Below are 24,759 nucleotides of genomic sequence, written 5' to 3' on the forward strand. Positions count from 1 at the left end.
TTTTTCCCCCAAGGGAAGTCTTTCCGCTCCCGGGATTGGAATGACTCCTTACCCTCTCCCTTAAAACCCACATCCTTTCGTCTTTCCCTCTCCTTCCTGAAGAAGCAACCATCGGTTGCGAAAGCTAGCAATTCTGTGTGTGTGTTTGTGTGTTTTGTTCATGTGCCTGTCTGCCGGCGCTTTCCCGCTTGGTAAGTCTTGGAATCTTCTATATATATATATATATATATATATATATATATATATATATATATATATATATATATATATATATATATTAGCATTTTTCTCTTTATACTCATGCAAACAAAATTATATACTTATTACTTACGGATCTCCATGAGGTCCTCGACCAAAAGCAATGATAATATCAGCTGCAGGATCTGCTATGAGTGAGAAGTTTAGTCTTGCATATCCTGCCCATGTGCTAAATGCTCGCTGAACTTGTTCAACAACTGCTTCTTCACCAATCTTAGGAGACCAGTTGGCTATACTATTTGGAAATCAAAGAGTGAAATAAACCTTTGTGTTATAAAATAAATTACTTTTTCAATATAACATATCAAAACTTAGAAATTACCATAAATTAAAAAGCTTCAAGCAGGAGTTTTTCCTCAAACATGTGTGATATACAAACCATATGTTTGAAATATGTCAGTACTTTCTTTCACCCTACCTCATTTAGGTTTTGTTTATATTTGGTTATCACTACACCCGATCAGCATGGGGGAAGAATATCTGCCTAGCCTGATAATCAAAACAAAAACAATAGTAACAATAAAGGTGGACACTCTCCCATTCCCTGTAACTGTCTACTTTAACAGGGAATGGTGACAAGAAATGAAGGGAGTGGGTGGAATATGACTGGTATGCAAGAAAAAAGCAGGGTAGCGTATTAGGACCAATACTGTTCCTGATATACATCAATGACTTTCCCAGTAGTGTTACTCATGGTGAAAAACTCCTCTTCACTGATGACAGCAATATTATAGTCACTGAGAAAACAAGAGAACTCCTTGCCGAGAAAGCAAATGAAACCCTCAAGGAAGTTTATGATTGGTCAATAAGTAATAAAGTGACATTGAACATAAAGAAAACTAATGCCTTGAAATTCAGTTTGAAGAGAAAAAATGAGAATGTTAAATTAAATGTAGATGGCACCTCTATAGACTGTGTAACAAATGCAAAATTTCTAGGAATGAATATTGATTCTCAGTTGAAGTGGTGTGAACATACGAAGGTACTTGCAAACAGAATGTCATCAGGATGTTGCGTCCTTAGAATCCTATCATCAGTGTGTAAAATGCAGTGTCTTGTAGTTACATATTATTCATATGTACACTCAATTCTTAGCTATGGCATTCTTTTTTTGGGGAACAAATGCACAAAATATGAACACAATTTTCAAACTCTAGAAAAGAGCCATAAGAATAATAACCAAAAATACTAGTCGAGCTCATTGTAAAGATCTGTTCAGAACACTGGGGATTTTAACTGCTCCATGTGAATACATTTACCAGTCAGTTGTACACATCAAAAATAACATTGGTTATTACTGCACAAACAGCTCTGTCCACAACCATGCAACAAGAGATAGACTCATCTTACATTTACCAAGAAAAAATAAACATAAAATTCAAAACAGCAGATTCTACCAAGGAAAACTGTACAATAAAGTACCAAAAGAGATTAAAGAAATTGCAAAAATACACTTATTTAAAAAGGCAGCTAAAAAGTGTCTATTATGCACTACATTTTAAACATTGGAAGATTACTTAGCTAAAACAGAGTAGGCATTTGATAAAAAAAATGTTATACAAATAAATAATAATAATAAGCCAGAATGAGATTTTCACTCTGCAGCGGAGTATGCGCTGATATGAAACTTCCTGGCAGATTAAAACTGTGTGCCCGACCGAGACTCGAACTCGGGACCTTTGCCTTTCGCGGGCAAGTGCTCTACCATCTGAGCTACCGAAGCATGACTCACACCCGGTACTGGCAGAAGTAAAGCTGTGAGTACCGGGCGTGAGTACTGGGGGTGAGTCGTGCTTCGGTAGCTCAGATGGTAGAGCACTTGCCCGCGAAAGGCAAAGGTCCCGAGTTCGAGTCTCGGTCGGGCACACAGTTTTAATATGCCAGGAAGTTTCAAGGTTCAATAATAATAATAATGATTATAAAATATCGAACAATTCACGTAACACCTTCACTTTATGTTTTTTCCCTTCTTTTTTCCTTCCTAGAAATACTCATCCCCAAGCTATGCATAGCACATTACTATCACCTCTTCATCTTTCTGAGATCAACATCTCACTCATTATGGAGGGATACTGACAAAGTTTCTCAGGATAGCAAATGGAAAGTTTCAGTATAGAAAATGGCCCAGAGATCACTGTGTGTGTGTGTGTGTGTGAAGTGACTGATAGTGAGATATGAGTGAATAACGTGGCATTACATTATTTAATATGTTATTTGTAAAAAAAAAAAAAAAAAAAAAAATATTGTATACCAGGAGTAAATCTAATGATTGTCTCTAACTAGAAGTCTGTAAATATATGTGTATATGAATTAGCTTATTTTAAATTGATCTAAATTTGTAAATACTTGTAAAAAGAAATCTACGGATGAATAGAGCTGCTATTACTGCTACTGCTACTACTACTATTACTATGACTACTACTACTACTGCTGCTGCTGCTGCTGCTATATGGGAACATGAGATTCAAGAGATTTACAGCAGATTTACAGATAATAAATTCATGCTGTCAGTGTTTTCAGGGCAGAATTAGACCTAGGACAAAATCATTATGGAAAGAAGAGCAAAGGAAATTGTGAAGTATAAGAATGAAAGAATATTGGACAAGGATAAACACCAGAAGAAACAAAGTGGATCTGACTTAATGTGGTCCTCAGATGACCAAAATGAAAAGAAGTAGCAACTTCACCACCAGCTCCAACCAGAAAAACAAGAACACTATTAAAAGAAGTAGAAGCAATAGCATGAGCATCAGTGCTAACCAACAATTCACTAGTAATAGAAATTGCCAAAAAAGTAAGAAGTCATTGGAAACAACAGTGGATAGCTAAATGAATGACAATAAATCCATACCTCTTCATCATCCAAATGATTTTTTTAGTCAAAGTCAAGAAAAATGACAATTCTTCAAATAAGTATCACTACCACACAAAGTGAAAGTTGTAAGATTAAAAACAGAGGAGCTACAAACCACAACCACATGCAACAGATGCTACTCAATGAACAGAGACAGTTCCATCAACACCAGTAGACACACTGCAGTCTGCAGGAATAACAGTGAAGTTAACAAAAGAAACACTAAATCAGAAAAGCCACAGGTCTTAAGGATTTTTAGTACCCTGCCTTAACAATAATTCAAATTTAGCTCATGTATGAGCCAGTTCCTCTTTCAAAGATTTATAACTTACAAGCAACCTATTTCCCAAAAGTGACTGAAGGCAGGAGAAACATCAACTAAAAGCAGTGTATTCATACAAATACTTTAAAAAATTTGAATTTTTTTTGTTTTCTTCAGAAATCTACAAAGATAAGAGACAAAAGTTTGTGCCCACAAATATCCTTAGAAAACCACTCAGAAGCTCTAGATCTGCTTTGTGCAGCTGAGAATTGTCTTAAAGACAATGAAGTTGCTTATTTTTCCCTTGCAGGTTACACTACATTGATCATTTCTGTTGAACTGATGCAAAGGGACATGACTGTCTAATTCTTTCCGGAGGCAGAGAATGTAGTCCCATGTTTAAAATCAAATGACTAATGTATGAAAAAAATGTTGAGCATGACATTAGAGATTAAATTAATGAATTTATCTGATATACGCTTCTAACGAGCAACTACATCTTTATAGCTTAAAGTATCCTAAGAATTTGCAATGTGATGACCTTAACATAAATATTTGAAAACAGTCTTCTGCTCAGCAAAAACTAGTGAATACTTTAAAATGCCATAATATGGAAAACATGAATCATCGACTGACAAGAACGTCGTCTACTTGACACTTATTTCGTTAATGACAACATATCATCATGAAGCACATAAAACAATACTTTTGATGGGCTATCTAGTGATAAATGTTTGGTATACTGATAGACATAGTTAAATAAATATAAACATTACAACATGTATGAAAACAACGATCACTGAGCAATTGACACAATAGAGAAACTTTCACAAATTTTCTCCATAAAGCTCACTGGAGGGATGTTTATAGTGCCTTTCCAAATTGAGAGTTATGTAGATGAATTGATGGATACTCTGTAGTATTGTTGTGATGTAGCATTTCCAATCAGGTTTACATCTGCACTACACCAATGCAAAAAATCTAGTAAGAAATGGTTAACTTTAGAAATAGAAATGACTTGCAAAAGTAAAAACCACTTCCTTGCTTGCAGTAGAACTATAGACTGTAAGTTATTTCATGAATACTTCGCAGTGGATACAAAAAGTTCTCAACAAGGTCATTCACAAAGCCAAGAAACCGTACAGTGAATCACATACAAAGTCACAATTGTGCTTGCCTCCTGTCCAGGCACAACTGAGATGTGCAGTAGTACATCCAGCCAAGCTGGATTAAAAGAGCCTACTGAGAAAAACTGAATCCCTGAATCAGTCACAGGTGGAAGGTCCTGGGCATTCATCAGCACATCTTTTTGAAACTGACTGGAAGACTGGCACAAATTTCTTGTTGACATCAGCCTGGATCTCAGTATTTTGCTGTGACATGAGCAAAACAAAAATCAACCAACCACCATGTGCAACTTCTTTGCAGCCAATAATTACACTATCTACTTGTATGGATCACATCACATGAAACTGGGTTTAGGATTGCATCAAGCCCTGTCCTGGAATTTATATGGTGGCTATCGGGATGCAATTGATCATTGGTGGTGACCTTCTAGTTCATTATTACCTACTACCTGCGTCACACATTCCTGCTTGCTGGACACCATCACTGGACTGTCTAAGACCAGCTTTCAACAATGTGTGGCCGCGTTCAATGCCAGAGGCATCTAATTGACCGCAGTTGGATATGCACACCTACTCAAGCAGTTTCCATCACTCACATGGCCCTCTGGGGCCCCACAAAAGGGATACCACATTATATTAATACTACTGCTGGCCTGCCTGTTTCCCGTCAACTCAGATGGCTTGAACCAGACCAGTGTGTTATAGCAAGATCAGAATTTGACACAATGTTGCAGGAAGGCATCATAAATCCCTCAAGTGGGCCATGGTCATCACTATTACATTTCATGCTTAAAAAGAATGCTGTGTGGTGACCATGTGGGGATTACCATGCTATGAATGTATGTACAATCCCAGACAGGAATCCATTCCAAGTGCTAAAAGATTTTAATCATGCTCTGTCCAGCAAAAAGATTTTTAGTGTATTAGATTGCAGTAAAGCATGTTGACAGGTATGCATTACTGCTGTTTTGCCTACCTTGATGACATCTTCACCTATTCAGCCACTCTGGAAGAGCATTTGTGTCACCTGTTAGAAGTATTAACACAACTCAATGAGTTTGAGATCATTTTGAATAGAGTCAAGAATGTATTCAGCAAGGCAGAAATTATATTCTTGGGACATCTTATTTTGTCCAGGAGGTCACACCCGCTGTTAGAAAAGATTGAGGCTATCATCAGCATACCTTGACCAGAAATGGCCCAGGAACTGCATCAATTCTTAGGGGCTAGTTAGTTAGTTAGTTAGTTATATTACTTGTTCCATGGATCATAAACACGATTCGTTCATAATGATGTGGAACGTGTCAAAGTACACAAGATTCATTTATCCCAAATGATCATTGTTAGTCTTATATACGGTACAACTGTTAATGCTTACTGTATTTCTTTGGCCTATGTCTAAAAATTCATCTATGGAGTAGAAGGAGTTGTCATTCAGGAATTCCCTTAACTTACTTTTGAATGCCGATTGGTTGTCTGTCAGACTTTTGATATTGTTTGGCAATTGACCAAAAATCTTTGTAGCAGTATAATTCACCCCCTTTTGTGCCAATGTCAAATTCAATGAACGGTAGTGAAGGTCACCCTTTCTCCTAGTATTGTAGCTGTGGACTGTGCTATTAATTCTGAAGTGATCTGGGTTACTAACAACAAATTTCATTTGGCTGTATATATATTGTGAAGCTACTGGCAATATCCCTAATTCTTTAAATAATTGTCTACAAGATGATCTTGGATGAGCCCCAGACATTATTCTGATAACACGTTTTTGTGCAATAAATACCTTATTTCTTAGTGATGAATTGCCCCAAAAGATGATTCCGTAAGAAAGCAACGAATGAAAATATGCATGGTAAGCTAACTTACTGATGTGCTTGTCTCCAAAATTTGCAATGACACTAATAGCATAGGTAGCTGAGCTCAATCGTTTCAGTAGATTGTCAATGTGTGGCTTCCAGTTTAAATTCTGATCAATACAAACACCCAGAAATTTTGAACAATCTGATTTAGCTAAAGATTTTCCCCCACACTCTATATTTATTTCTGGTGTTATGCCATTCCCTGTGCTGAACTGTATGTACAGTGTTTTTTCAAAATTCAATGAAAGTCCATTTGCGGAAAACCACCTAATAACTCTTTGAAAAACATTATTTGCATTTGCCTCAGCTGATTCTTGCTTTTTAGGCTTGATTACAATACTTGTGTCACCTGCAAAGAGAACCAAGTTTGCATCTTCATGAATATAATTAGGCAAGTCATTAACATATATTAAAACAATAAAGGCCCCAAGACAGAACCCTGTGGTACCCCATTCTTGATACATCCCCTAGTCTGAATAATCTGATGCCCTTTGTGTACTATGTGGGTTTACTGTTTCAACCTTCTGCATTCTACCAGTTAAATATGAAGTGAACCATCTGTGTACTGAACCATTCATTCCATAGTACTTCAGCTTATCTAAGAGGATTTCGTGATCCACACAATCAAAAGCCTTAGAGAGATCACAGAAAATCCCAATTGGTGATTGTTCTACTATCCAGAGCATTTAAATTTTGATCAGTGAAAGCGTGTATAGCACTATCTGTTGAAACACCTTTCTGAAAACCGAACTGACATTTTGTTAAAACGTTATTCCCACTAATGTGTAAAGTTACTCTTGAGTACATTACTTTTTCAAACACTTTTGAGAAGGATGTCAGAAGTGAAATAGGACGATAATTGTTGACGCCTGTCTTGTCACCTTTTTTATACAAGGGCTTAACTATGGCATATTTCAATCTGTCAGGAAATATTCCCTGATTCAATGAGCTATTACATATGTGGCTAAGAACTCGACTTATCAGGTGTGGACAAGATTTTAGTATTCTATTGGAGATACCATCAGTTACATGTGAGTTTTTATTCTTAAGTGAATTTATTATTTTCTTAATTTCAGTCAGTGAGGTGGGTAGGATTTCAATTTCATTTGTTTGCACCGGGAATGCCTCTTTCATATAGAGTTATGCCCTATCTGGTGAGCAGCTGCTGCCTATATTTTCCACTACATTTATAAAATGATTATTAATTATATTTTCAACCTGCGATTTTTCATTTATAAGCTTTTCATTGTGCTTAACAGTAATACTGTTGTCCTGTGACCTTGGTTGCCCTGTTTCCCTTTTAACTATATTCCATATTGTTTTAACTTTGTCATCAGAGGTGCTAATCTCAGACTTGATACACATACTTCTGGATTTTTTTATAACTTTCCTTAATATATTACAATATCTCTTATAATGGTTGAGCTTTTCTTCATCTCGACTTATTCTAGTGTCTTGGTATAGTTCCCATTTCCGGCTACAAGAAATTTTAATCCCTTTAGTCAGCCATGGTTTTTTATCAAGTTTATTTGAATTATGATTCACTAATTTCTTAGGAAAACTGTTTTCAAATATACCCACAAGTTTATCATGGAATAAGTTAAATTTAACATTTGCATCAGGTTCCCGATAAACATCCTCCCAGTCTACCCTTTTCAAGCTTTCCTTAAATTGTTGAATTGTTGTATGGTTAATTGGGCGTATTATTTTTTTTTTTTTTTTTTTTTTCACATTACTGTATGGAGCAAAGTCATGAATTGAAAGTAGCTGTGCATCGTGATCAGAAAGCCCGTTCTTAATAGGATAGGTGCTTACTTCTTTTAATTTATCTTGGTCTATGAAAATGTTATCTATCAGGGTGCTACTGTCTTGTACAATACGAGTAGGAAAATCAATGACTGATGTCAGATTGTAAGAGCAAAGTAATAGTTCAAGGTCGTTCTTCTTGCTTGAGTGTTTAAGAAAATCTACGTTAAAATCTCCACAAATGATAATGTGTTTTCCCTTTTCTGACAGATAACGCAGCAAGAGATCTTTTATCAGTGCCACTTACTTTATGCAGCAGAGCTTCGAGAACCTCTGACAGTAGCACAAGAAGGCCACAAAACTAAAGGGAAAACGCCTGTGCAGTTGACCCAAGCAATGTTAGACACTTTTGGGATGGCCAAATGAAGCATAGCAGAAGCACATCCTGCAATGGGCACCCCTCTAACACATGTTGTTGATATGAGCCAGTCAGCTATCAATGAGGCACCACAACAATATGTGAATGATGCTTACGAGCCACTTGCCTTTTTCTCCTGGAAGCTGATGGCAATGCATCAGCAGTAGAGTGTGTATGATAGAGAAGTGTTAGTTATTCATGCTGCTATAAAATACTTTTGTATGCAGCTTAGGCCAGTCTTTGAAATATATACGGGCCATAAGCCTCTAACATCTGCATACCAGCAGAATAACGATAAGTGTTCTCCATGACATTGTAACCAGCTAGAGTTTATCTCACAGTTTTGTTTGGACATCAAGCACATTTCAGGTCTGAATAATGTATTCACAGAGTGTTTATCCTACATCAGCACTCTTACACAGACAGTTGACTTGACACACCTGGCCACAGCTCAAGAATCTCACAGAAAGCTTCATGATTGCCTGGGTGACACTTACTGCTCAAGCTTGTTGAAGTTCCAGTCTCAGATACTAGAGTTTATTGTGATGTATCTAATGGTAAAACCAGGCTTTTTAGGCCATTCAAACTCTGCACGGTCTATGCCATCCAGGAGTTAAGGTGATGGTGAAACTATTCTACAGCCCTTACATCTGGCCAGGGCTGAAGAAGGACTGTCGACAGTGTGCCTATGTGTGTACACAATGTCAGCGTAGTAAAACAGGATGACATGTGCACTCATCAGTTGGCAGCTTCTCTGATATGACAGAAAGATTTGCACATATACACATTGATGTCATTGGGCCACTGCCTCCCTCTGAAGGGCGATGTTACTTTCCAATCATTGTGGACAGATTTACATGTTAGACAGAGGCAATTCCAGCTGATAAATCTCCAATGTAACTCTAGCGACTTCATTTGTGTCACAGTGGGTTGCATGTTTTAGATTCCTGCTAAATATAACTATGGACAAAAGGCAGCAATTTGAATCTGATTTTTTTTATTGAACTGAGCAGCTTCTGTGGAACAGTTCAGCTTTGTAGTGCGAACTAACATTGTGGAACTACCATTGTGCCTGCAATCGCATGGCAGACTGGTGGCACTGTTCCATTAAGGCAGCTGTGTGCCATGAGACAAACTGGACATCAGCCTTGCCATTAGTTCTGCTGGAGTTTTGGACAATGTGCAAGCCAGAACTGGGTGTGTCACAAACTTTATTAGTATATGGTGAAACCTTAAACCTGCTGGGTGAATTAGTTGGATTGAATGCTGCACCAAAAGGCAGCACAGACTGTCCGCATTTCATTGATGAAATAAGAGAGAGAATCTCACATATCCACCCATGACCAGCATCCCAACATGGTAAGCACCAGACTTTCATACACAATGAATTAAATAGATGTACACATTTGATACTATGTAGGGCTGGAGTTAAAATAGCATTAACACCTCTGTATGCAGGTCCTCACTGTTCTGTCATGAGATATGACAAAACAATCGAGATCATGGTCATGGAAAATGAAATACCATCTCAACTGACTGTGTTAAGCCTGTGTTTGTTGTAGAAGAACCTGTTGGTATCCACTCCTATCCTCCCAAGCCACACCCCTTGTCTGCTGCAGATCAGTGAACTCCAAACCCTCAACAATGATGTCTGCTCACAAGATGTGCTCTGGTCACAATGTGCATTTCCCAGCAAAGTACATGGACGATTCCTAGGGTAATGCATAGGATGACACTCTGCTCTCCCATGGGGGGCTGTGTAGAAACTGCAGGAGGTTGTGACTGGATCATCCCTGACATCAGCCGATTGCAAAATATCAGTTGGTCCATAAGCCACAAGGAGTGCTGGCAATTGTCTGCTCTTTGTTGAGACACAGACATTCCACGCAGTGAACTTTTCTTTGCTTCTCATGTTTTTACTTTTGCTGAGATGTTGTTGGAGACTCTATCATTAATACTGCTTGTGGTTAATCAAACATTATTTTTTCTTTTACTGTGTTTACTATGTGTCATTAAACATAAAGTGTCGAGTTTAACTGTGTCTACAGAAAGAGATATTGAGAAATATAAGGCAAGACTTATAGTTAAACACTGTGCTCAGAGGAAGGATTATGATTATGATGAAACATACACTTTTTGTGCCAAATGGATGTCCAAAAGGCCTTTGAAATTACCTCAAGGTGTTGCAGGTCAAAAGAATCAAATCTTAAAATTAAAAAAGGCTTTTTATGGACTGAAGCAGGTTCCTCATATAGAAAATGGAACAACTGATAGTTTCATCAAAAGTATTGGACTTAGACAGTCAAATGTTGACATTTGTTTGTATAATGGTAATTTGAAAGCTGGTAGAGTGTACCTTACAAGATTAAAAGAGGTTTGGAAAATCAGTTTTTCATGCAAGATATGGGACAACTGACATTCTTTTTGTCATTGATTTCAAATGATTAGATGATGGGATGATAATGACTCAAACTACATGTTTGTGAAAACTACTGGAACATTTTTACTGTCGGCCGTGGTGGCCATGTGGTTCTAGGCACTTCAGTCCGGAACCGCGTGACTGCCACAGTCGCAGGTTCGAATCCTGCCTCGGGTATGGATGTGTGTGATGTCCTTAGGTTAGTTAGGTTTAAGTATTTCTACATTTTAGGGACTGATGACCTCAGATATTGAGTCCCATAGTGCTCAGAACCATTTGAACCATTTTGAACATTTTTACTTAAATGGTTATAACCCACTTAAGACACTAAAGAAGACCAAAGTCACAGTGGAAAGCAGACCAGGGCTAAATAATTATAAAGTTTACTTATGTGAATCTAAACTGTTCTGTTAGTTGATATGTTATTTGATGTATGAATTTAGTAGTAAATTATTTCAGCAGAAACCAAAGCAAACAAACTGAGATTAATTGGAAGGTACGTAGAAGAGTATGGGAGAGTGGGAGCTGAAGTGATTCTTCGCCACATAGATGCAGATTTTGGCAGCTGAGAAGATAAGAAGCCTTCATCAGGATTCCTTCTGCAAGTGTATGGAAACATAGTTTATTGGACTACAAAATGTTAAAGCTGAGTCTCCTTATCTTCAACTAAAGCTGAGTATGTAGCCATGGCCACAGCACCAAGTGAACGTCTATGGTTAGTTCAACTGTTGACATACATGGATCTCAACTACCTAATGAGAATTCTTGAAGACAGTCAACCTCATATTCATTTGCTTGAAAGATGGGATTGTTGAGGAATCAAACACATTGTTATTAAATGCAACTGATAAGAGACTATGTGGGCAAACATACTATTGGTATATGTTATGTAAATACTAAAGAGCAGCTGGTTGACATTTTGACTAAGCCATAACCCAGTTAAAAAATTGAAAAGTTGTGAGATCAATGAAATGTTGTCAGGGTGGGTTGAGAGTTGTTTAAATTGAGAAGAAGTGTTGAGGGCTGCAATTCAAATATCTCAAATGAACTGCTTTTTTTTCAGTATGTTTCTTTTCCTTTTTGATGGCACCACAGTGTTATTTTATTTTGTTGATAATGTGTGCCAAATGTTACAGTTTTCTTGTGTTTATTCAAAAACAATAAAATTTATCTGAGGTTCAACAAATATATTGTTATTATTACAAGTAGACTGATAATTCATGTGCTTGAAGAATGGCAATAGATTTCTAAATCTATCACATATTCACATACAACAACACATAACTTGATTTTTGGCATCAATAAAAATCAAAACTAATCAAATATATATGATATGCAGAGAAGCTATGAAATAGTCACATACTGTACTAATTTGAAAAAGGTATTGACCATCACTTAACAAAGCTCTTGACAGAACTGACTGTTATAATCAATTTGCTTAACAGTATTGCAGATTGTTACGTTTTCACATAAGGGAGGCAAAGCAGTTAATGCATAGGATTATTGTCAGTATGGTTATGGTTTAGATATTTGTTGTATTTCACACTGTGGAACACTGGAATTGAAGTTAACAACAAAATGGAATTGGTAATTGTAAAGAAATTGTGAATTTATTTACTGCATCTGGAAGCACTAAATTGAAAGATATGTACAAATATTCTCAGGTTATTATTTTATGATTAAGTATCAAGGACCTTTGATTTCTACATGGGAGATATGTAGAAATGTTATTTTTTTCTAATGACATACATTTAACTAAACGCTTGTTGCAATATGTCTTGGTTGATGTACCAGTGAGATCACTTGATAATCAAACTATAATTAGCATTTTTCATAAATCAGATAATTTTTTATAGAAGAACTATGTGGTTAGGGTAGGTGGGACAATGACTTCAATTTGAAACTTCAGGAAAATCTACCTCTCATTGACCACACTATTAGAAAAACTGCTTTACCCCCACCTACCCTATGTTACAAGTTTGATACTGAGTAAAATATCAGATACTTCTCAAAAGTCAAGAGCTACTATATCTGCCCAACCATCTTCATCCATGGCTTTCAGGATATCAACTGGGAGAAGTGCAAGTTGGGATGTACGTGACTAGTATTTTCACAATCCTTACTGGTTGGGTTGAAGGAGATCAGTTTGTTCAAAGTAACTAACTGTGTCTGAGCTCATAAATGTTCAAATATTCTACAAGATATGGATGTCAAAGATACTGAATGATAGTTTTGTGGGTAAATTCTGGAATCAACCTTGTAGTTGGGTGTAAATGTGCCTTCCTCCAGCTATTGGGCACAGTTTTTGTTTGAGGTATTATGCCTAAAAGACTGACTAACTCAGCTATAGAAGATTCTGCTGGAAATTCTATTGCATCATGGAGCTATGTTTAGTTGTAATGATTACAGCTGTTTCTCAGAGCCACTCTTTGCATTGGTGCTCCATCTCTAATGACCACAGGGGACCTTAAATCCTAATCTTTTTCCTTTCTTCCTATGTCAGTCACTGATGGCTTCATATATTGCCATTCTGACATTCAAGTGTGTTGCATTAGGCATCTGTCTATACTCCTATGCAATGTTTCACATCTGTTCTGCAGTTGGGGTTATTTCTTTTGTGTATGATCATAATTTGTTGAAGACTTTTGTGCAAGAATATAAAAAGTGACAACAAAAGTCACACCTGTAGGCAAAATCTACATACAAAATAGTTTTGTGCCTTTCACTGTGACTCTGCACCTTCATATAATGTGCATAAGTCACTTAACAATGCATGGCAGAGGATACATTGCACCAGTAATAGACACTCTTCCTTTCATTTGAGTAAAATACACACAAAAAAGTAAATAAATAAAATTAAATTAAATTTTAAAAAACCTACATTTTGCTGGCTGGACACACTATACCAGAATTGCAATTTGGTAGATGGACTACGGTGGAGTGGGTGTTGTGTGAGGAGGGCTGGTAGGAAAGAGAGAGACAGGAGGCAGAAGAGGGTTGGGGGTGAGTAGCTAGTGGTTTGGAAGGAGCCATCATGTTTGCTGGCTAGGAATGCAGGGAGGATGGGTAGCAGATGCACAGGCTAGGCATGTGATACATGAGTACTAGAACAGTTGGGGTGGGCCAGATGATACAGCAATGTGGATTGGGAAGGGGTGGCAGGACAGAGGAAGGGGAAACTGTTTGGTACAGGGTGTTGGAACAGTGGGTTAATGGAGATTCAGGCCAGGAGGGTTATGGAGGACAATTATATGTTGCAATGATAACTCCCATTTATAGTTCATAAAAGCTGGCGGTGTAGGGGAAGACCCAGATGGCCAGAATTATGAAGCAGCCACTGAACTCAAATATACTGCGCCCAGTTGCATGTTGTGGTTGCATGTTGTGCCACTGGTTGGTCAACTGTGTCATTGGGCACAGTTTGGCCATTGCCATTCATTCCAGTGGGCAAGTAGGAGGTTGTCATATCAACGTAAAAAATTGTGCAGTGTTTGCAGCAGAGTTTCATATAATACGGCTGCTTTCACAGGTGTTCCTGCTCCTGATGGGATAGGATAAGCCTGTGGTAGGATTGGAGTATGAAGTGCTGGGTGGATGGACTAATCAGGTTTTGCACCTGGGTCTTCCACAGAGATTGTATTGTAAGATATGCCTTCTGCCCATACATTCTTACAAAATATAAATGAAAAAGAAATACAATAAATATATATGAGGGAAAAAACAAGAAGACTTACAAGTAGGTAATATGTCTTTTCTTCCAGCCATCAGATCCCACAATATATCTCTTGCTCCTTGTCCTGTTGGTATGCTTGATGTCAGGAACTCCACATCTTGGCGATTTCATTAACTAGTAAAATACAACACTACAATTAGCATAAGACTAAGTGACAGAACGAAAGCAGTATCTGTATGTGACCCATAAAGACTGAACATTAATTTCATATTTTCAAAGTCATCAGAAAATGTGAATAGGATGTTATGAATTGCATAAAACCAGATATTTGGTCAGGATACATAGTTCATCTGCTTTTATTGTTAGTAGTATAGTATTGGTTTTTATTTTCAGGTACCATACTCCTTAGGTCTATTTTAGTTCTTTGCTGTCTGTAAGATAAAATTATTATAAAATTTGCTAAATAAATTTCTCATTTTATAATGGTGGTTTATTTATTCTTGAGACAACATACTGATGAAACTTAGTTATTTGTATCACAGTAATATGGTAAACAACTGTACCTGAAGTGTTGCATTGTCAAGAATGCCTGTTTGGTTAAGAGCCCCAAATCTCTGCACCTGTTTGATGACTTCAACCATGTCTTCATTTTTGTACAGAGACTCAGATACTTGTGAGCTTGGATCCAGATAACCATACTGCTTCATGAAATCTAGCTGAAAACAATATTGGGATTAGATAAAGGAAGAAGGATAAGTAGTAGTAAAAATAGATGCCTCATCTTGTATCATTTGAAGAAAAAATGTTACTGAAAGTCACTATGACATTCAAAACATGAAATGATGTTTATTGATTTAATGAAACATTTTACTGACAGCTAAAATGAAAACTAAAATATTATTGCATTAATTATATTGTTCTTGCAGGAACAGATCATTATTTCAGCAGCAAACTGTTGAAGTTTATGGGATAAAACTAAATTGGATGAACAAAACTGAACATAAAATGAAAGCATAGCAAATATGTTTATTCAGTATCCAATGTGCATATTTTCTTGATCTTTATAGATTATCTTAACAAATACAAACAGTTTGGCAGTTCTAAAACAATGATTTTTTATTACAGCATAGCAATATTAATTAAAGACCTGAACCCTTTTATAGCAGTAACAGACAAGATAACAAAAGAATCATTAAATTCTAAACCTTAATCTTACAAAAACACATTTTAATAATAGAAGGAGTAAAGGTAATCATTCACTGTATACTTTAGTGACTATTCAAAATGATCCCAAATAGATTGATCAGATTACACACATAATGGGTAAGGCAAAGTCTACACTGCAGTTTATTAGTAGAATCCTGAAGCGACGGTCATTCAACAAAGGAAATTGCTTACAATACTTTAGTTCATCCAGTCTTAGAGTATTGTTCATCTGTATGGGATCCTTACTAGTTGGGTCTGATTCAAGAGATTGAGAAAGTTCAAAGGAGAGTGGCAAGATTCATGACTGGTACATTTAGCCATTGCGAGAGCATTACAAATCTCATAGAAAGTTTGAAGTGGGACACACTTGCAGATAGTCACCGTGCTAAATGAAAGAGGCTGCTCACTAAATTCCAAAATCTGATCTTCGCCAAAGATGTAAAGCATATATTTTTACCACCAACTTTCAAATTGCGCAATGACCACCATTCAAAGGTAAGGGAAATTAGGGCTCATACTGAGGCGTTCAGACAGTCGTTTTTCCCTCGTGCGATCCGTAAGTGGAACAGAGGGGGGATATATGACTCGTGCGAATAGTGCCCTCCGCCACACACTGATTGGTGGCTAGCAGAGTATATATGTAGATGTAGATGTAGATGTAGGCATTGAAAGGTGAATAGGAAAATAAGCAAGACTGAAATCATTGATAAGCTTTTGGACAACATTCTTCTTTGGGATTCGGGAGGACGACGGTTCAATCCCGCGTCCGGCCATCCTGATTTAGGTTTTCGGTGATTTCCCTACATCACTCCAGGCAAATGCCAGGATGGTTCCTGTGAAAGGGCATGGCCGACTTCCTTCCCCATCCTTCCCTAATCCGATGAGACCGATGACCATGCTGTCTGGTCTCCTTCCCCAAACAACCAACCAACCAACTTCTTTGGGAATAATAGACTAATAAAAATACTTACACACTCTAACACATTGTACCCTGTAATGTTATACAGCATTCTGGAGAAGTAGTGTGTCCCTCTACACTTCTTACTTGTGAATGATATGGATAAAAACTAAAAGACACATTGTTATAGAGGACACATATAGTGCAGATTTGATATTTTATTTGCATATGGAGAACCATGCCAAGAGGTAGCAGATGTGTTCAACACAGGACAGCACTCACAGTAATTCAGTGAGAGGAAGTACCTGCTCTGACAATAATATATAAGCTCCTAGCATCGCCAGCCTACAGTGAAGAAGTGCAACGTTCTTGGAGGAATATATATGGAGGCTTTGTGTTGTACATTATGATTTGACAATTAATGCTACATTTAGGATATTCTGTATATTCAGGGCAATACATGGATTGGATATAGAAGAGGTGTCTGCATATTTATTCAAGGAAAGTAGAAGTTGCAATGTGGCATTTTCTTTCAACAAGCAGAGAGCAATGAGGTAATGAAGTCCTTCATTGTCACATTGAAGGAAATGCTCCAAGAAAGTAAGATCAAGAACAACAATATTAAATCTGCATTAGGTAATACTCTATACAGCATGTTTAATGGTGTGAGGTATTATGTTGAGTACAGTGGGTAATAGGAACAAAACACAGTGAGGTGGGGTGGGAATGGGGATGGAGGAAGGGAAGGGTAATGGCTGGAAGGGAGAGGCGGCAAGGCAGTAGAATAGTAATGTGGCACCTATGTGCCTGTCCTGGTGCACGAGGGTAGTTTGTGTGTGGCACAAAGAGTGGGTTAAGGGGAAAGGAAGAAGACTGAGACCTCCACTGTTTGTTGGCAGATTACATAGAATGGGAGACAGCGGAGAGGAATAGGGATGAGTGTGAAACAGTGGCTAAAGGAGTTTGAGACCAGAAGGAGTACAGGAACAAAGCATTAGAACAATTACCATCTACACAATTTGAAGAAGTTGGTATTGGTGTTGGAGGATCCAGGTGTCATAGGTAGTGAAGCATGTTGTGCTCAGCAGGATGTTCTGCTAGTGTGTGGTTAGCCACAGTTTGGCCATTCATTGGATTCCATAAAAGATGAAATTTCAGAAAAGTTGAAAGAGTTAGTGTATACACCAATAATGTTTAGATATTACAAATAGCATTAACAAGTGAAGTAACATGATGAAAGCTTTAACGGTTGGTGTTTACTTCACAAAACTTCTGGCCTGAGAGACCTGATCAATATCTAAAACCATTCCTTGATGTTTCATTCCCAGCTGTGGTAGACATCTTCAGAGGAAACCCAATAACTGCAATACTGGCCCAAGAGCCACCAAATTCATACAGCATATAGAGAGCACCACCATTTTTCATAAGGTGCCAATTGCATGATTATCCCTGGTTGCGCTATCATTCTCAAACAGTAGTAATCAAATGTCATTCCTTAGGTACAAAATTTTATCTAACTTACAAACCCAACCTCCTCCTTTTCTGTTAAAATTATTATGATCTTCGTGTATTTTTATGGTTTCTATACACATGCAAAAATAGATTGTCAATGTTAAATCTCACTGACTTTTATTTCATGTTTTCCATCTTGCAACACATGTTTTGCTATGGCTGATTTGTCACTATGTCCCAAATTTCATTTCCTCTTGTGTTCAGCTAAGTGAGTGTCAGTACTTCTTTCTTTATTACCAACACATATTTGCCCACAACTTCATGGAATTTTGTATACCCCAGGTGGTGCTGGTGAATGCCGTGCATTTTTTGCCATTCATAAGCATTCTTTTATCTTCTTGGTGGGTTAAGAATTGTCTCAATTCCATACTTGGCCAACGCTTTCCCCATCTGATACCTTGTTAATGAGAAGGGGGAAAAGTTCCCCAGTTGATGAGTCATTTTTCCTCATTAGTTCTGATTTTATCCCTTCTTGCAATGACTGCTCAGGCCACCTTCTTACTGGAGAAGCCATTTTTCCTGAAGTCACCTGTAGGCGATTCAGCTCAGGTTGCAAATAAACCAGCACACAAATTTTATTAGACCTGTCCACCTAGGTTTTAATGACTTCCTTTTTTGTCTTGGGTGAGGTTGGATTTCTTGTGGAGATGTTGAACAATGTTGGTAGGTTTCCTGTACACCTTACAGCCCAAAGCACCATCCACATGTTTGACCACAGATACATGCAGATATGTGAGTTGCCCATTGCTCTCATTCTCCTATAAAAGTTAAACTTTTAGGTTAATACTACTGAGGTATTCCAAGAAGAAATCCATGTCTTCTTTACTGTATGTCCATACCACAAATGTGCAATCCACAAAGTAGTACCACTTAGTTAGTCTTTTACTGGCTATCTGCAGTGCTCATTGTATGAAAATCTCCACAAACAAATTACAAGCAACTGGACTAAGTGGGCTGCCCAAAGCCACCCTGTCGATTTCCTTGAAGACTGCTGTACTGGAAATACCTTGTAGTGAGACAGTGTCTAGATAAGGCTGCTAAGTCAATCAGAAAAATATCTGCTCCATATTAAACACAGGATGATCAATCCCTAATGTAAACACCTGGCAGGGATTTTTCTGTCCGGCCAGCTGCCAGCTGCTGGCTGGCCTGTGAGGCCTTTATTTATGCAAGTAGCATGTGTTTGTTAGGCAACAAAATACAGTGTATTGAGTGAAAGTATTTCAAATGAAATGGCAAAATACAAGTATTCTATTCACTAAAGAATATTCATCTATGATTCATACATGTGTACAGAATCAGCAGTACGGAGATTATTTCAAGAGAAATTCCCTAATGTTCAAAGTCCTAATTAGAGTACAGTTCTATGACTGATAAATAAGTTTTGCAAAACAAGAAGTATTCTTGACGAGAAACATACAAAAGCACATGCAGTACTCACAGAATAAACTCTTGATAACATTGTGCATGCTCTGGGAAGGTCTTTTAGAAAATTAGTTTGACATATTTCTCAGTAAATGGGACATTCTTATGGCTCTGTTCGAATTGCTACAAAATTACTGAAGTTACAGCCCTATAAAATAACTGCAGTGCAAGAACTTAAACTGGGTAACCCTGCAAAAATGTTCCAGTTCTATGAATGTATTTTGAAAAGGGTCTGTGACAGACAAATTGATACTCATCTAACTTTCTTTTCGGACAAATGATGGTTCCACCTAAGTGGAAACATTAATTCACAAAATAACCATTATTGGAGTTCTAGAAGCCTAACATAATACACCATGCACCCCCGCACGATAAAAAAATAGAAGTGTGGTTTGCTAAAAGTGGAGAGAGAATAATAGGCTCTATTTTTTTTTCCAGGAAACAGTTAACAGCAAGGGGTACATGGGAAATATTTTATGTCCTTTTTTGGTCAATTAACTAAGAGAGAATGTGCTTTTGTAGAACTCTGTGACAGCACATACAGCCAACTTCCCATTACAGGAAATTCATGACGTGTTTGAAGATAGTTATCACTAACAACATATGGCCTTCTCATTTCCCTGTTTCACCCCCTGTGATTTGTATCTGGGGGGGGGGGGGGGGGGGTAGCATTAAAAGAGAGAGTGTACAGATCAAATCCACACATTTTATATGAACTTAAAAACTAAAAATCATCAAGAAAATGCTGCCATTTCTCAGAGGGAACTGCACACCATAATAAGAAATTTTCTAAGCAGGTTTCAGAAATGCTTAAACAATGAGGGGAGGCAGTTCCAGCACCTCCTTGCTTAGTGTACATTCTCTTCAAGTGTTTATGTTAAGTATGTTAAAAATAACTAATATGACAAACCATACTATATTTGCCATGGGACTCCTGTCACCCATGCCACAGGTACAGCAGCTGCCTTCACCAGCTGGTCGCATTCCGTGAATATGGTTGCATTAATCATTGATCACCCTCTAGCTTGATTCATAGAAATTATCATAAATAGGAATACTATACAAAAACTGACAAGAACACTGCTTAAGCCCATGTTCCTGTCATTTAATTTTTCAGGAAAATGTGCTTTCTTAACACAACTATCAGTTCTACCAATGTACACCTGCAACAATGACACTAAATATCTGACTATCTTGCAAGTGGGAGACTCAAAGCACTCACAATCAGTCTCAAAAAAACCTCTGACATGTATTGTCCTGGTAAGCCATACAGTATGGGCAGGTAATCATCTGTCCTACATTGTTGTTTCTTACTGTGCAAGGACAAAGACACTTCTACCAGTTGATTGGTACTTCTTAAGACTTTTATTCCATGAACTTTCTGAAGCTTCTTACAAGTAGTCAGAACTGGAAGATCATTAATATTCTTGTGATGTTCTTCACTCTCCATCACAGCTGTAGTTCTACCCATGTCAGCAGTAAGCATCAGAATGTTATATCCAACAGCACTTTCCTTTCCATTTGTGACAAATTATGGTAGGTGGCTTATGTTTATGTAGTACTCTAGCTGTTCGTATCCTAATTTCATTAGTAGGCTGTGGGATAACAGATGGATTCCTGGCTAGGTATTTGCTCTAATATCCTCTGTGGAAACCTTGTGACGTCATGGCAAAATTACCTCCTTTAGACAGAACTGGACTTGCACCTTCAGTTAATTCTCTACTAGACAAATTAATAACTGTTCAAGAATTGTCAACAATTAAAACTTATCATTTGTTGTTCTGTAAGCTATTCTGTCTATTAATCGGCACCTGAGCACTGAGTTCCATGGCTCTGAATGTTAGCCCATTAACCTTTTCCTCATCACAACACTGTACGTCATTACTGATATATAAATGGAGGTGTAAAAGCTTACTGCTAGCTTACATCACTTACTGCTAGTTCCACCAGTTCTCTCAATGTCTAATGGACCTGCTCTTGCAACACTGCTAGTTCTATGTGGCTGCAAATGTGATGAGCTTGTTCTGGGTAAACTGTACTCCTAATCAACTTCAGAAATTTTAAAACTGTTGAAGTATCCTGGCAATGTAACAGGAAAGTGAGCATACCCAGCTGTTGTGCTCTCTTCTTGTGCAATCCCTCCAGTCGAAAACCAATTTTTTTTTTTCACATGTCCTCCTCATAGAAGCAGGAAATTGTTGGCCAAGTATGGGGTTCAAGCAATTTTAGACCCACCAATCAGATAAAATAATGGTTAAGAATGGTAAAATACTTACATTTTTCTCAGTGACTTGGGTATACAAAATTGCATATAGTTGTATGCAAGAATATGTTGAAACCATAAACAGATGTATTAACACCCTGTAATGTAGCAGGCCAGGAACCAGTAAAATGAAAATATTGATGCCAGGGCTGATACATATTCTGATACATATATCACATTTAGAACAAGTATTTTGTAGATGACTTCCTAAATACTACTAGTCTCCATTACTGTATAATTTAATAATTACCGTTAGACTTGGGCTCATTTACAGCTTTCAGATTATCATTATTTTAAGTAATTCTATTTTGAGAGAAATTTCCAGACTGCTAGTTTTGCATCAACTGCTCAATTCACATTCCCAAGCTCTCTATATCACAAACATCAGATGTATAATATTCATTAATAAAGCAAGATTCAGACCAAATATTAACAATGGAAGACCCTTTATAATTAAAAATAACAAATCAATGTTAGCTGAAATTAATCATTAAGCACACACTCCCGACACAATTCCGTATTGAGAAACATGTTTAACAATACATCAGTTTAATTAAGTGTATTTTCTGTATTTTCATCTTTTGTAGAACATATTTCTGTAGCTGTATCTATGTAAGAGCACACTTTAATTTATAAATTTAATTATACACATATTATAACAATAGTATGTGCAGTTGTGACTGTCAAAAACTTTTCTACAAAACAGTTGCAGAGACCACCTTGGGGGCACTTTTTCAGTAGCAGTTTTACAGTGAAGTATGTGTTTAGTTCAGTCTGATTTGTAACATGTCTGTCATGATTGATGCACTTTATGTACTTACAATGGGTCTGCTACTCCTAAAATCCTGTCACACTCCCAGTTTCCACTATAGTTAGATCAGTCAAAAATTCACTTCTGATCTTGGCTTGTTCTGATTCTGACCCATGTTTGTTTCAAAAATTTTCTCAAATTTGCTGTAAGATGCATCTGAGTTAAATTAGTACCCTGGTTTTCCCATGACAGTATTTTTCCATCCAGAAACTTCTTTACAAATTTAATTTTTAATTCATCACTCATTTCAGGAATAAACTTACCATAACAGTGGGAAACAAAGCCACCAGGATGGATTTTGCCTAGTTCAAGAAAGCTTTTAATAGTTAAATTAACCTACTTATCACTACAGCTACTGACAAGACTCTTTGCAGCTAAATTTTCTTGTCTTCCAGCAAGTTTTCTGCTAATGGCAGACACATTACTTCTGAATGCCTCAACAATTCCAGTATCATTAACTAAATTTTTTGTGTGTCTACAAGCTTGGTACTAATGATAGTGACCTCACCATTTACTTCTCTTAAAAATTATGTTTAGTGAGCTATTTCTTGCTTCAAAGTTTGATTTCCCTGGTTCACAAGGCTTCTGCCCAACTAAATGCATGCATTCAGATCAGAAGGAGTGCAATGTCATGCTGATAAGTGGACTTATACTACCAAGTAAATTTAAGTTGATTTTCTAATCTCTGAAGTAAAATGCCACACCCTCTCAATCCATGAAGTTTCACTTTGTTTCTTGCCCCAAACTGACAGTTTCTCCCTGCTTTTTCCCTTTATGTTGTCTTGTGGTTTCATATTTTCTCCCTCTGGCCTACCTTTGCTTTCAAATTCTCTATTTCCGTTTCTATTCCTCTCACTATATTGAATTTTTTTTCTGTTTCCTCCTAGTCTATGTTTATTTCTGTAATTTGCTATGTTCCATCTCCCACAAGTTTTCCAATTGCAATATTGGTTCCATACCCCATGCTGATAACCATCAAAACCACCACTGATTAAAATTCTGTGTCCCACTTTTCTCTGATGCTCTGTCCATCTTGACAACATATTTCAAGAAATACTCAGTAAAATCATCAGGTCAATTAACAAGCCCCTAAAGTGCTCTTCTTTTAAGAGCATTTTCAGTGTAAGTACATTAGTGACTTGTTTATAGACCTGATAACTCTACTGATTAGTTCTTGAAACATGCTGACAACATGGACAGAGAATTAGAGAAAAATGGGAGGCAGAATTTTAATCGTGGATGGTTTTGGTGGTTATCAGCATGGTGAAAGGAACCATCATTACAATTGGAAAAATTGTGGGAGAAGTAAAAAATTGCGGAAATAAATGTGGACTAGGAAGAAACAGAAGAAATTTTCACTACAGTGAGAGGAATAGAAGTGTAAACAAAGAATTTAAAACAAAAGGAAGAAATATCAGACCATAAGGCAACAGAAGATAACACAACAGAGAAAATCCAAGGAGAAACTGAGAGTCATCCTACTGGGGATCTGTCACTTTGGGCAAGAAATATGCACTACCTGACAAAAATGTGAATCACCAAGAAGGGGAAGGAGGAAATAAACTGAAACTTCATGGATTGAGAGAGTATATCATGTTACTTCAGTGATTAAAAACTCTTCTTAAATTTACGTGTACTTTGCAGTGTAGGCCCACTTATCAGTATCACATTGCAAACCTTCTGGCTTGGATGCATGCATTTGGTTGGGCAGGATTTCACAAAACCATTGTATCCCCTCCTAAGGTAACCTGGCCTACAACTGTTGTAACTGGTCCTTGACATCCCGGATATGAGCACCGGGCCAGAGTTGATATCCAAGCTGGTCCGGCATATGTTCTGTTGAAATCAGATCCTTGTCTCTTTTGGACACAGGAGTATTTCATCATGACACATACAACTGATACAGACATATGCCACATGTGGACAAGTGTTGTCCTGTTGAAAAATAGCACAATGATACTGTCACATAGGAGGTAAAACATGAGAACGCAGATGTTGATGCCATCAGAGTTTCCTCAGTCGCTATCA

At 37.3% G+C, this 24,759-nt stretch overlaps 1 protein-coding gene across 1 annotated transcript in view; it reads right to left on the bottom strand.

Annotated features, from left to right (window-relative positions):
* The window catches only part of LOC126271945 (matrix metalloproteinase-14-like), a 116,369-nt gene that overhangs the window by 64,760 nt on the left and 26,850 nt on the right, over window positions 1–24,759 (bottom strand). Inside the window, exons 2-4 of the mRNA XM_049974375.1 lie at window positions 15,180–15,332; window positions 14,678–14,790; window positions 332–493 (exon numbers count right to left, since the gene is read on the bottom strand). Coding sequence (XP_049830332.1) covers window positions 332–493; window positions 14,678–14,790; window positions 15,180–15,332 — 428 coding nt within the window. The remainder of the gene's footprint in view (window positions 1–331; window positions 494–14,677; window positions 14,791–15,179; window positions 15,333–24,759) is intronic.

The sequence above is a fragment of the Schistocerca gregaria genome, chromosome 1 (genome assembly GCF_023897955.1).
Source record: "Schistocerca gregaria isolate iqSchGreg1 chromosome 1, iqSchGreg1.2, whole genome shotgun sequence".
Taxonomy (NCBI): Eukaryota; Metazoa; Arthropoda; class Insecta; order Orthoptera; family Acrididae; genus Schistocerca; species Schistocerca gregaria.